Consider the following 15000-nt stretch of genomic DNA (forward strand, 5'->3'; position numbering starts at 1 on the left):
ACCACCACCACACCCACCACCCCCCACCACCACTCCACCACCACCACCACCACCACTCACATCTCACAAACGCACACCATTGTTGATGCACACACACAAACACACACACACACACACACACACACAGGCACATAGTCACACACAATCACCGACGCACATGGCTGCACACACACGGAACCCCACACGTCGCTGACGCACATGGCTGCACACAACCAACACACACACACACACACACACACACACACACACCACACGCACACACACCCCTCTGTGAGAAACAGCCCGTGGCAAAACAGTCCGGAGGAGACTTCCTTGTTGACTTGTTCTCGGTTTCAAAGGACGGCCTGACACGCAGCGGAGCAGACAGAACACACAGAGGGGAAGAGAGCTGTTATCTCAGGCTCCGGTTACTCAATCAGCCTCTCCCCCCCCTCCCTCACCCCTCCCCCCCTCCCCCACCCCCCAGGCGAGTTCGGCGAGGTGTTCCGTGGGATCCTGAGGGCCCCTGGGCGCACCGAGGGCCCGGTGGCCATCAAGACCCTCAAGCCAGGCTACTCGGAGAAGCAGAGCAGGACTTCCTGTCGGAGGCGTCCATCATGGGCCAGTTCGCCCACCAGAACATCATCCGTCTGGAGGGCGTGGTCACCAAGTGTAAGCCCCGCCCCCACCGCTCCGCCGCCCCCCCCCCCCCCCCCCCCCCCACCCCCCCCCTGCGCCCAGCGTTGGTTGATTATCTGCACGGCCCCCTTCTTTCTGAGCTTGAGCGTGTGTCATCTATGTAATGTATCCCGGTTTTTCCTATTGAATGCGTTACATGTAAAGATAATAACACATTGTTACTAGGACTTCATTATTCATGACTCTTTGGGCCGTTAGGACTATTGACTGTCATTTGGGGGGCGGCATCAGCTCAGATCCCCGGCTCCTCCTCCTCCTCCTAGCGGAGTGTGGAGGTGTCCCTGAGCGAGACGCCCTCACCCTGACTGCTCCTGACCCGCTGGCTGCTGTCGCCCTGCGGGGTCGACTCCGCCCGTCGGTGTGTGAATGTGTGCATGAATGAACGGGTGAATGTCAGTCACACACTGTAAAGCGCTATATATATAAATGAGAACCTTTTACCATTCACCATTTCTGCCCTCAAAGTTCTATTTTTATGGGAGCGATACCTATATAACCTTATATACCTATACCTATATAACCTTTATATATACATATCTATACACGTCGATATATTCTCCTCTGTTCTCTCTGACTCTTGTGTTCTGCAGTAACAGTCACACCAAACCAGTCGGTGCGGTGGTTTGGGTCCAGCGTGTGATTCTGTGTTCTCTTTCTGTTTCTGTCTCTGTCTCTCTCTCCTGGTGGCTGCAGTCAAACACGCTATGATCGTGACGGAGTACATGGAGAACGGCGCTCTGGACAGATACCTCCGGGTCAGTGGCCCCGTCCGCGGGGATGAGGGACCGTCCTCCTCTACGACTTCCTGTGATTGTCGTTGTGAACGCGGCCATGTGTACACGACGTAGCGCAGGGGGGGGGGTCTACCAGCACCACCACCGCGTTACAGCATGGTGGTGGTGCTGGTAGACTGTGTGTGTGTGTGTGTGTGTGTGTGTGTGTGTGTATTCTGTATTTGTGTCTTGAAAGAACACACACACACACACACACACACACACACACACACACACATACTGGTCCACACACACACACACACACACACACTGCTCTCTCCTGATGGTTGTAATGGTCCACACACACACACACACACACACACACACACACACACACAAACACACACACACACACACACACACACACACTCTGCCCTGTGCTGATGGTACTGGTTCTCTCTGCTCTGTGTTGATGGTACTGGTCCACTCTGCCCTGTGCTGATGGTACTGGTCCACTCTCTGCTCTGTGCTGATGGTACTGGTCCACTCTGCCCTGTGCTGATGGTACTGGTCCACTCTGCTCTGTGCTGATGGTACTGGTTCACTCTGCCCTGTGCTGATGGTACTGGTCCACTCTGCCCTGTGCTGATGGTACTGGTCCACTCTGCCCTGTGTTGCTGGTTGTACTGGTCCACTCTGCCCTGTGCTGATGGTTCCGCCCCGCCCCGTAGGACCACGACGGGGAGATCCCGCCCATCCAGCTGGTGGGGATGCTGCGGGGGATCTCCGGGGGGATGAAGTACCTGTCGGACATGAGCTACGTGCACCGGGACCTGGCCGCCCGCAACATCCTGGTCAACACCAGCCTGGAGTGCAAGGTGTCCGACTTCGGCCTGTCCCGCGTCCTGGAGGACGACCCCGAGGGCACCTACACCACCAGCGTACGTTATGGGGTCTAGACCCACACCACCAGCGTACGTTATGGGGTCTAGACCCACACCACCAGCCTACGTTATAGGGTCTAATCCTACACCACCAGCGTAGGTTATAGGGTCTAGACCCACACCACCAGCCTACGTTATAGGGTCTAGACCCAAACCACCAGCGTACGTTATAGGGTCTAGACCTACACCACCAGCGTACGTTATAGGGTCTAGACCCACACCACCAGCGTACGTTATGGGGTCTAATCCTACACCACCAGCGTACGTTATGGGGTCTAATCCTACACCACCAGCGTAGGTTATAGGGTCTAATCCTACACCACCAGCGTACGTTATGGGGTCTAGACCCACACCACCAGCGTAGGTTATAGGGTCTAGACCCACACCACCAGCGTACGTTATAGGGTCTGAACCCAAACCACCAGCGTACGTTATAGGGTCTAGACCCACACCACCAGCGTAGGTTATAGGGTCTAGACCCACACCACCAGCGTACGTTATGGGGTCTGAACCCAAACCACCAGCGTACGTTATAGGGTCTAATCCTACACCACCAGCGTACGTTATGGGGTCTAATCCTACACCACCAGCGTACGTTATGGGGTCTAATCCTACACCACCAGCGTACGTTATGGGGTCTAATCCTACACCACCAGCGTACGTTATAGGGTCTAGACCTACACCACCAGCGTACGTTATAGGGTCTGATCCTACACCACCAGCGTACGTTATAGGGTCTAGACCTACACCACCAGCGTACGTTATGGGGTCTAGACCCACACCACCAGCCTACGTTATAGGGTCTAGACCCAAACCACCAGCGTACGTTATAGGGTCTAGACCCAAACCACCAGCGTACGTTATAGGGTCTAGACCCACACCACCAGCGTACGTTATGGGGTCTAGACCCAAACCACCAGCGTACGTTATAGGGTCTAGACCCACACCACCAGCGTACGTTATAGGGTCTAGACCCAAACCACCAGCGTACGTTATAGGGTCTGATCCTACACCACCAGCGTACGTTATAGGGTCTAGACCTACACCACCAGCGTACGTTATAGGGTCTAGACCCAAACCACCAGCGTACGTTATAGGGTCTAGACCTACACCACCAGCGTACGTTATAGGGTCTAGACCTACACCACCAGCGTACGTTATGGGGTCTAGACCCACACCACCAGCCTACGTTATAGGGTCTAGACCCACACCACCAGCGTACGTTATAGGGTCTAGACCCACACCACCAGCCTACGTTATAGGGTCTAATCCTACACCACCAGCGTACGTTATAGGGTCTAGACCCACACCACCAGCGTACGTTATAGGGTCTAGACCCAAACCACCAGCGTACGTTATAGGGTCTAGACCCAAACCACCAGCGTACGTTATAGGGTCTAGACCCACACCACCAGCGTACGTTATGGGGTCTAGACCCAAACCACCAGCGTACGTTATAGGGTCTAGACCTACACCACCAGCGTACGTTATGGGGTCTAATCCTACACCACCAGCGTAGGTTATGGGGTCTAATCCTACACCACCAGCCTACGTTATAGGGTCTAGACCCAAACCACCAGCCTACGTTATAGGGTCTAGACCCAAACCACCAGCGTACGTTATAGGGTCTAGACCCACACCACCAGCGTATGTTAGGGTCTGAACCTATAAACCTACACCACCAGCGTACGTTATAGGGTCTAGACCCACACCACCAGCGTACGTTATAGGGTCTAATCCTACACCAGCGTATGTTAGGGTCTGAACCTATAAACCTACACCACCAGCGTACGTTATAGGGTCTAGACCCACACCACCAGCGTACGTTATAGGGTCTAATCCTACACCACCAGCGTACGTTATAGGGTCTAGACCCACACCACCAGCGTAGGTTAGGGTCTGAACCTATAAACCTACACCACCAGCGTAGGTTATGGGGTCTAGACCTACACCACCAGCGTATGTCAGGGTCTAACCTACACCACCAGCGTACGTTATAGGGTCTAGACCCACACCACCAGCGTACGTTATAGGGTCTAGACCTACACCACCAGCGTACGTTATAGGGTCTAGACCCACACCACCAGCGTACGTTATAGGGTCTAGACCCACACCACCAGCGTACGTTATAGGGTCTAATCCTACACCACCAGTGTACATTAGGGTTAGGGTTAGGGTTAGGGTTAAGCGTACGTTGCTCTGCATGCTTGTGGTTGGCCAGTGTTGGCTCAGCCAATGGAAACAAAGTGTTTGAAGTTGGAGGTGAACTTCCAGTGGCCAGTTTGAATATTGAGTGTGTTTTAGTGAATGCCAACAGGTACCTTGATAAATACAGATGAGGAGGATTTTATTGATCCCCGCTGGAAATGAGTTCTCATGGTTGCTCAATTCAAGACATAAACACTCAGTGAATAGAAACACAACTAGAAATACAAACACAAATACAATAGAGAGAAATACTGGAATGACAGATCAATTATGCATTCAACCAACAACAGGAAGTAATAGAATATCAGTATATCTGTAACTGAAGGTAAAGTAAGTGCAAAGTGAAGTGTCGCTCATGTCCTCTGGATGTGATAAATAAGTAAATGGGCTGAGACCAAAGTGACCGAGTGACAAATGACACAACAGAGTTCAGAGTGACTCACTCTCACACCTCTCACTCCGGGGGTGAGAGGTGTGAGAGAGTCAAAACGCTCACAGCAACAAAGGACTTCCTGTGGCGTTCTGTGGACGTCTGCCCTGACGAGTCAGTGGATGAACAGACTCTGTTCTGACAGCAACAATTAAACCTATTTTAATTAAAGCAAGCAATTAAAATAGTCACGCTTGCCTTGACTTTCTAATCTAATCTAAATTTAAATTAATAATTTATTGGCGCCGTCCTAGCTTAAGCTACGGGTAAAAAAAAAAAAAAAAAAGCTGCATCCTCACATCAACGTGATTTTTATTTATTTATTTATTTTTTTTAACAGGGCGGCAAAATCCCGATCCGCTGGACGGCGCCGGAGGCCATCGCGTACAGGAAGTTCACGTCGGCCAGCGACGTGTGGAGCTTCGGCATCGTCATGTGGGAGGTGATGGCGTTCGGCGAGAGGCCGTACTGGGACATGAGCAACCACGAGGTAGGACCCCCGTCACCGTAGCGACCTGAGGTAGCCTCTACCACGAGGTAGGACCCCCGTCACCGTAGCAACCTGAGGTAGCCTCTAACACGAGGTACGCCCCCCCGTCACCGTAGCGACCTGAGGTAGCCTCTACCACGAGGTACGACCCCCCGTCACCGTAGCGACCTGAGGTAGCCTCTACCACGAGGTACGCCCCTCCCGTCTCTATAGCGACCTGAGGTAGCCTCTACCACGAGGTACGACCCCCCGTCACCGTAGCGACCTGAGGTAGCCTCTACCACGAGGTACGACCCCCCGTCACCGTAGCAACCTGATGTAGCCTCACCTCAGGGGGGGCCGTGTCCACCTCGTGCTCGTCACCATAGCGACCTGTGTGATGGGGGGGGAGGTCCTTAAAGGGCTACTTCAGGGTTTTGGACATCGGGTCTCATGTCCAAGTGAGCCAGTGTGTTGTTTATCATTTTCATTCAGTCCTTATAGTTGCAGAGATCGCTGGTGCTAGGCTAGCGCAAGTCATTAATTAATTATTCTATCAACACAGACATTTACATCGATGGTCGGGCATTATAATTGGTTTGCCTCGGGGGTGGGTAAAACTGTTTTTATTGGCAGGCTAGCAGTTCCCCTCGACTTGCGCTAGCCTAGCACCAGCGATCTCTGCAACTAGAAGGACTGAATGAGACGTGTTGAAAACGGTCTCCAGTGATCAACAACACACCGGCTCACTTGGAAATGAGATGAGACCCGATGTCCAGAACCCTGAACCACCGCTTTAAGGCTCAGTCATGGTTCCACGTCGACGCAGCGCCAGCGGGTGACGGAACCCCTTACGTCCTTGCGGACCCTCCGTGATTGGTCCGCTCACTAGAACCCGACGCAGAACCCAAACAGGTTCCCACAGACTGCGGCGAAAGCGTCTGCAGCGTGGTCGCTGTGTTGCGTCGACGTGGAACCATCCATCACTGAGCCTTTAGAACAACAACAACAACACACAACAACACACAACAACACAAGTGTTCCAAACGAAGCGCCCGTGTGGCGACGTTGACGTTGGACTAACGGCAGGGACGCGCCCGGCAGGTGATGAAGGCCATCAACGAGGCGTTCCGGCTGCCGGCGCCCATGGACTGCCCGTCCGCCGTGTACCAGCTGATGCTGCAGTGCTGGCTGCAGGAGCGCGCCAAGAGGCCGCGCTTCCCCGACATCGTCAGCCTGCTGGACAAGCTGCTGAGGAGCCCCGACTCGCTGAAGACCATCGCCGACTTTGACCCCCGGTGAGAGAGAGAGAGAGACGTTCACCTTCAGGGCGCTTAGCGGGACGCTTTTATCCAGAGCCACTGACTATAAGTACGTTTGTCAGAAGAAGTGAAACAGTATATAACGCCGTCGGTGCAGTAAAGACGTTCATAGAACCAAGTGAAGTACTGACAGTCGCCAGGCCGACCCCATTCCCCGTACACAGCAGTGATAGCTAGCTACTGCAGATGCTACACAACTAAGTACATGCTGCACAACATGCATGCACAACACAATTAAGTGCATGCTACACAACATGCATATGCTACACTATTCCGTACATGCTACACAATTAAGTACAATGAATGAATACAACGTGCATTAAGTGCGTTCATTAAGTGCCAGGACGTACAACAGACAAATAAAGGGACTGAATGGCTCTGCAGAGTCTAGGTGAACTCTAGGTGAGTTTTGAGTCGTTGGCGGAAGCTGGTGAGTGACGAACACACACGCATGAACTTAAGAGGGTTCACGCACGCACACACACACGCACACACTCACAAACAAACCCACACACCGTGAAACGGGAATCAAAGTGTGGAGTGTGGAGTTTTGCCGCTAATTAAATTGTACTACGTGGCGCTTAGTTGTTGACTGAATAATGTATGTGTGGTCGTTGTGTGCAGGTATGCCGTGTGTGTGTGTGTGTGTGTGTGTGTGTGTGTGTGTGTGTGTCTGTCAACATGTACGAGCGTGAAAGCGTACACCAGATGACGAAACGTAATTGCGTCTCCCCTCCTGGAACCGCCCTGACTGGTTCCTGCACACCGTTCCCCTGACACACTAATTACAGCCCTCACCGTCGCCCTCTCTCTGCTCCGCTGTGCCCGTCGGGAGCACAGCCTGCACACAGCCTGCACACAGCCTGCACACAGCCCGGTCGGGTCGTGGGGTTCACGCTCTTGTCCGTCTGTCCAGGGTGTCCATCCGTCTGCCCAGCACCAGCGGCTCGGACGGCTCCCCGTTCCGCTCGGTGTCCGAGTGGCTGGAGTCCATCAAGATGAGCCAGTACAGCGAGAACTTCGCCTGCGCCGGCCTGCTCACCATGGAGCAGGTGCTGCAGATGAGGAACGAGTAAGTAGAGGCCAGCGCCGCTCGTTAAAGAGGACCTGAGTTAGTGTCACGTGACCGCTGGGGGTCACAGGGGGTCGGCTTAGCTCAGGGAGGAGCGGGGGGGACTTGTAAGAGGAGGGTTGCTAGTTCAATCCCCGCCCGGCTCCTCCTAGTTACAGTGTGGCGGTGGCCCTGCAGCGAGACGTGCAGGCTGGTCTCAGCACTGATGTGTGCATGAAACGTTGCAAGTCGCTTTGGATCAAAGCATCTGCGGAATGCACCTAAAATGTAAATGTGAAAAATGTAAATGACCAAACAAAAGTGCTTACCCCCAAACGTTATTTGAAGGTATACTTTACATTTCAGTCATCGGTATTATAATGAAGCTTTAAATTATGAATATGTTTTATGTAATAGTTCTGCTGCAGTGGTTAGCAGCCACATCACCAGCACTATTTTCCAATAACAGGACACCGCCGCGCGGTCTGTCCACATGTACCACACTTACCGACAGTGATTCGATTCGAGTTAATTATGAGCTGTAATATCATTTTTTCCCCCCCCATCAACTTGAAATCATCTGAAATTAAAATATTGTTTTAGTGTCAAATAAACGTCGTCTCATCTGATGTTGGAGCCTAACGGATCCAGAATCCTTAAACGTCTGTGGCTTCCTACGGTTGAGCTAATGCTCCACCGTGGAACACTGTTGACCAATCCCAGTCAGTGTTCAACGACACAATGCTGCATTAAAATCTATTTTCTGCATCGTTTTAATAAAAGATTTTTTTTATGTGCCAGAAGCACAGCGGGGTTTTTGGTCTCGGCTACAACAACAAAACAAAAAAAAACCGAAAGGAGAAAAACCGAAAGGACACAAGGAGGGACGCAGCGGCGGGCTGGTGGCCGTGGCGTGTGGTTTCCTCCTCTGCCTGGTCCCTGGTCTCCCTCTCTCTCCGTCTCTCTCTCTCTCCGTCTCTCTCTCTCCGTCTCTCTCTCTCTCTCTCTCTCCGTCTCTCTCTCTCTCCGTCTCTCTCTCTCCGTCTCTCTCCGTCTCTCTCTCCGTCTCTCTCTCTCCGTCTCTCTCTCCGTCTCTCTCTCTCTCTCTCCGTCTCTCTCTCCGTCTCTCTCTCTCTCCGTCTCTCTCTCCGTCTCTCTCTCTCCGTCTCTCTCCGTCTCTCTCTCTCTCCGTCTCTCTCTCTCCGTCTCTCTCTCTCTCCGTCTCTCTCTCTCTCCGTCTCTCTCTCTCTGCGTCTCTCTCTCCGTCTCTCTCTCTCCGTCTCTCTCCGTCTCTCTCTCCGTCTCTCTCTCTCTCCGTCTCTCTCTCCGTCTCTCTCTCTCTGTCTCTCTCTCCGTCTCTCTCTCCGTCTCTCTGTCTCTCTCTCCGTCTCTCTCTCCGTCTCTCTCTCTCCGTCTCTCTCTCCGTCTCTCTCTCTCTCTCCGTCTCTCTCTCTCTCCGTCTCTCTCTCCGTCTCTCTCTCTCTCTCCGTCTCTCTCTCTCCGTCTCTCTCTCCGTCTCTCTCTCCGTCTCTCTCTCTCTCCGTCTCTCTCTCTCTGTGTCTCTCTCTCTCTCCGTCTCTCTCTCCGTCTCTCTCTCTCCGTCTCTCTCTCTCCGTCTCTCTCTCCGTCTCTCTCTCTCCGTCTCTCTCTCCGTCTCTCTCCGTCTCTCTCTCTCTCTCCGTCTCTCTCTCTCTCTCTCTCCGTCTCTCTCTCTCTCTCTCTCTCTCTCCGTCTCTCTCTCTCCGTCTCTCTCTCTGTCTCTCTCTCTCCGTCTCTCTCTCTCTCCGTCTCTCTCTCTCCGTCTCTCTCTCTCCGTCTCTCTCTCTCTCTCCGTCTCTCTCTCTCCGTCTCTCTCTCTCTCCGTCTCTCTCTCTCCGTCTCTCTCTCTCCGTCTCTCTCTCCGTCTCTCTCTCTCTCCGTCTCTCTCTCCGTCTCTCTCTCCGTCTCTCTCTCTCTCCGTCTCTCTCTCTCTCCGTCTCTCTCTCTCTCTCCGTCTCTCTCTCCGTCTCTCTCTCTCTCCGTCTCTCTCTCTCTCCGTCTCTCTCTCTCTCCGTCTCTCTCTCTCTCCGTCTCTCTCTCTCCGTCTCTCTCTCTCTCTCTCTCTCTCCGTCTCTCTCTCTCTCCGTCTCTCTCTCTCCGTCTCTCTCTCCGTCTCTCTCTCTCTCTCTCTCCGTCTCTCTCCGTCTCTCTCTCCGTCTCTCTCTCCGTCTCTCTCTCCGTCTCTCTCTCTCTCTCTCTCCGTCTCTCCGTCTCTCTCTCTCTCCGTCTCTCTCTCTCTCCGTCTCTCTCTCCGTCTCTCTCTCTCCGTCTCTCTCTCTCTCCGTCTCTCTCTCTCTCTCTCTCCGTCTCTCTCTCTCCGTCTCTCTCTCTCTCTCTCTCTCTCCGTCTCTCTCTCTCCGTCTCTCTCCGTCTCTCTCTCTCTCTCTCTCTCTCTCTCCGTCTCTCTCTCTCCGTCTCTCTCTCTCCGTCTCTCTCTCTCTCTCCGTCTCTCTCTCTCTCCGTCTCTCTCTCTCTCTCTCTCTGTCTCTCTCTCTCCGTCTCTCTCTCTCCGTCCTCTCTCTCTCCCAGCCCTCTGCCCACAGCTCTGGGAGCTCTGGTCTGGGCAGCAGCAGCCACTTTCCACCCACACCACCGGCGGTGCTTTGGGGCCGCTTTGGGGCCAGGGCCTTGGTGGGGCCCTCTGACATTAAAGACGGGAAGAACGGAAAAGAACAGAGAGAAAATAGCACCGGGGACCAGCCGGCACTGGGGGACAACAAGGGGGAGCGCAGCGGCCAGATCGGGAGGATCTACCAAAATAATACACCAAAAAGAATCTCCCCAAAGAAAGCCGGCCGTTTTGGGAGTTTGGAAAGAGTCTTCCTACCCCCCCCCTGCCCCCCAACCCCCCCCCCCCCACCAGCCCCCCCCCCAATCCCCCCGGTTATCAAATCAGCGGCGATAAGCGCAGCAGAACCGCGGCAGCAGCGGCGGCGGCGGTGGTGGTTGTCACCGCGGTCCACAGCGTCCCAATAGTTTGTGAAGTCCCCTGCAGTCGGAGCGGGGGCCCCATCACAGGGGCCCCGGCGGGACTCATCCCTCACCACCACATCAGAGGCGTCCCCGCCGCTGAGGATACGCTGCGACCGGCGCAGTGATGCCAGATGACACCCGGGTCACGGAGCAGACGCGCGGGGGCCCTTTGAAGTGGGGGGGGGGGGGGCGGGGGGGGGGGGGGGTGTGGGTGCGGTGCGGGTGAGGCTGGGGCCCCCGGAGTCTCCCATCTGGAACCATGTGGGAGCCCTCGCTAACCAGAACCAGCAGCTATTTACGAGCGGCTCTCCGGCTGCCAGACCAGTGATTCACGGTCGACTGGGAGAATCCTCGTTAAGTAATTAAGGCGGGTGATTAGGGCTTTGAGTATGGGCTGCCATCGGCGTCTCTCTCCCTCCCCCGCCCCCCCCCCCCTCTCATCCGTACCCTCATTAGAGCGGGGGGGGGGGGGGGGGGGGTCCTGGTCTGGTGCTGAGGGGGGGGGGGGGTCCAAGGGGTTGTGAAGTATTTGGGTTTGTCTTTGTCGCATCTATGAAGTAGTACTTGTGATGTCAAGTACTGACGCACACCGCGGGGCCCGTCCTCATCACACCGCGGGGCCCGTCCTCATCACACCGCGGGGCCCGTCCTCATCACACCGCGGGGCCCGTCCTCATCACACCGCGGGGCCCGTCCTCATCACACCGCGGGGCCCGTCCTCATCACACCAGGGGGTCAGGAGGGGTCACGTGGGCGTGGGCTGAGGGGTCACCTTGGAGACCGCGGTCTTACTCCGCTACAGCAGCAGGACGTACGAGACGGAAACCAAACCATGAAAGGGGGCGGAGTTCCACCTTGTTTTGTTTCCCTTTTTTCGAGATATGTCACCGAGGAGAGAGAGCGATTGGCCCCGACTGGACGCGGCGCTCAGAAGGGGATTTCTCATTTCTACCCTCTGACCAGAACACGATCATCTGGACGATGCTGATCTGAAACAGACCCTTGTTCTAAGAATGTCCGACCCGGGACAGGATGTTTAAGCTTGTTTCCCCCCTGGGAGAACGGTCCTAGTTACTGCGGGCCCAGTCACTGCTCCGCTGCCAACGCATTCCCGCCTCCAGCAACAAGATGGGGTCGTATACAATCATCAAGTGGAAGAAAAGCCCAGAAAGTTGACCCACATCTGCTGGTCTGGTCTGCTGGTCGGCCCTCGCTGGTTCTCACCGCCTCAAATGATTCCGATGTGTCTTCTTCGTTTGCTTTTGTGTGTATTTGTGTGTATTTCATGTTTGTTTTAGTTGTAATCTTTGTGAGACTGGCCGTCGTGTGACGGGACAGTCGATTGGCCTGTTGAGTCACATGAAGGACGTGTCTGGAGAGGTCGTGACTCACTCTTGTCTCTCTCTACTCCTCTCTCTCTCTCTCTCTCTCTCTCCTCTCTCTCTCTCTCTCTCTCTCTACTTGTTACTTCTCTCTCTCTCTCTCTCTCTCTCTCTCTCTCTCTCTACTCGTCTCTCTCTCTCTCTCTCTACTCGTCTCTCTCTCTCTCTCTCTCTCTCTCTGTCTCTCTCTCTACTCGTCTCTCTCTCTCTCTCTCTCTCTCTCTCTCTCTCTCTCTCTCCCTCTCAGGGACATCAAGAACATCGGGGTGAGGCTCCCGGGCCACTTGAAGAGGATCGCCTACAGCATCCTGGGCCTGAAGGACCAAACCAGCACTCTGAGCGTCTTCGGCATGTGACACGCGCAGCAGCAGCAGCCAATGGAGCGAGGAGGGGGGGGGGCGTCGCCAGGGAGACACACGAGGCCGGCAGCCAATCGGGAGACGCGCTGCAGGACAGCTCTGGATTTCGCTGATTCGGACGCGAAACGCAGCAGCAGCAGCAGCAGCAGCAACAAGCCCGGCAGGAAATAATACAGCGACAAATATAGCATGTATATACACATAATTACACAAAGATCACAGGAGCCCCTACACAAGACTGTGGTTAACGTATGGTGATACTAATAATACACCCAGCCGGGTCGCTGCCGACGCATGTAAAGGATTCTAGGGTTACCCCCCCCCACCCCCCACCCCCCCCCCCCCGGCGCCCCCGCACTCCCCCGCCCCCACGGTGATGATGTCATCCTGGCGTCTCTCTTAATTGGCACTTTGGTTTCGTTTCCTTTCCGGAAAGAGGGAGGAGCCACGGTGAGCTTGGGCTGGCCAGCAAACGAAAACCTGGAGCGATCGGCCGTGCTTTGGTTTGTCATCGGCGACGCCTTAGTGCCACCGAATATTAAGCTATGATCCTGTTGTTGATTTTGTATGAGAGGACACACACACACACACACACACACACACACACACACACATACGTAAGGTACTCTACGTGTACAGTTTCTTGAGACACTCGTTATGAGGCAATTACCTAAAAGACTCAATCGATGATTTGAACGTTTTTCTTTTAGCACTTCAGTCAAGCATCATTTTTGTTTTGAGGGGGTTTCAATCTGAGTCAACGGCGAAATCGAACATGATGACATGTTCAACTGGATGCAGCATTGAGATATTGTGAGATAGGTTTAATTTGAATACATATTTTTTCCCCTGGCTGTAGCGTATCTATGATGAGCAATAGGTTGAAGTTATCTTACATAATTACACCTCCTGATCATGCATAATCAATATGGGTATTGGGTGTAGAACCAGGGATGATTTTGATATCCTGATCGATTTTAGTTTAGCTCACAATTTCTTGTTTCATTGAGGTTTGCCATGCGCAGAGCTGAGAGGAATTATAGTAATTACTGGCTGATAATCCATATCTGAAATGGTTCTGTGTTACCATTTGAATCAATCCAAAGGCCCAGTTAACTCATAGGCTTCTCTCAAGCTCTGTACGCTTCCAATGGGCTTTTCTACATTGTGAGTTGGTTTCAGTGTGTTTTAAATGGATTTTCTCTCAGAGCTCTGACTATCTATATGACTGCAAAACCTGTTATTACTGATGTACACCTTCCTTTACTTGAATTTTTGTGTATTTTTTCTATATATCAATATTTTTTAACGTAGTGGTAGAGCCATTTTTGGAAAAGGGATTATTCTTCTTGTTTCTCTCTGCTGCAGTTGTATTTTCTTTATTTCAATACGTTTCGTATGATTTTACTCTTTAGCATATTACCAAACTTGTTCATCACTGTGTGTATCTTAGGTAACTGTAATCCAAGGGAAGAATTCTAATGTTTGCTGCCTTTTGGGACAATTTAGGGAAACAATTGAATATGCTATCTCCAGTTCATCAATCAAACGCAAACGCGATCCTTTTGCCATTTTGTTTTATAGTATATTTAATAGCTTATTTATTTTTTACTTTTATTTATTTGTCACAAAAACATTGAACAGCGATTAAAGATTTGGAGGTCCACATAATCGAACATACCTTTATTTTGTACATTATGTTCATTTTCTTCTCAACGTTTGTTGAAAAATTAAATATTTTGAATAAAAAAAAGTTATTGTTTTCTTTTGTAGAATTCAACACCAAAGAAGCAAGTTTATGTACATAAAACTCGTTATATAGACAGAACTTATCTCACTTTCCTTATCGTATTATGCTGTTCCCAATCCTCCTTAGACAAATATTATATTGTGTACTGAGTGTGTTTGTGTGCTTATTAAAAACACACAATATCACTGCCTGGGGAGATGACCCGCTCCCATGACCTTGTTGTGAAATTGTTTGTGTGGCCATGGGGAGTGTGTGCATGTGTGTGTGTTTGAGAGAGAGAGAGAGAGAGACCAACAGAGAAGGATGGGGGGGAGATAAAGACAACGGATATGTGTGTGTGCGAGAGAAAGAGAAATGACTTACATGTGTGTGTGTGTGTGTGTGTGTGTACGTGTGTACGTGTATATGTGCTCGTAAAAGTGTTCTGTTTCACATGAAGGCAAAATGGTCCACATTAGAGTGCATTATGGTGTTGAACCTTCACCTAGAAACCCGTTTGGTAAAGACTTAATACACCTAATAGCAGAGACCTGCCCATTACCTTCAGCATTCCACCTTGAGAGGCCCGGCGCACTAATCTATCTTTATCTCTGACCTTGCTGTGCAGTCCCCACCAAGACGCCTTTAGATGAATGTGTTAAACAAACCATCTCAAGCATTCCACAGATAACAGAAATGTACG

The 15000-nt window shown here is 52.4% G+C and overlaps 1 protein-coding gene across 1 annotated transcript in view; it reads left to right on the top strand.

Annotated features, from left to right (window-relative positions):
* Window positions 1-14298, top strand: part of epha2b (eph receptor A2 b) — an 18943-nt gene extending 4645 nt beyond the window's left edge. Inside the window, 8 exon segments of the mRNA XM_084473611.1 lie at window positions 467-565; window positions 568-651; window positions 1372-1433; window positions 2123-2332; window positions 5314-5463; window positions 6547-6740; window positions 7681-7836; window positions 12457-14298. Coding sequence (XP_084329737.1) covers window positions 467-565; window positions 568-651; window positions 1372-1433; window positions 2123-2332; window positions 5314-5463; window positions 6547-6740; window positions 7681-7836; window positions 12457-12565 — 1064 coding nt within the window. The 3' untranslated portion in view covers window positions 12566-14298.
* Window positions 14299-15000: the final 702 nt, after the last annotated feature.

The sequence above is a fragment of the Micromesistius poutassou genome, assembly GCF_964030765.1.
Source record: "Micromesistius poutassou genome assembly, chromosome: 10".
Taxonomy (NCBI): Eukaryota; Metazoa; Chordata; class Actinopteri; order Gadiformes; family Gadidae; genus Micromesistius; species Micromesistius poutassou.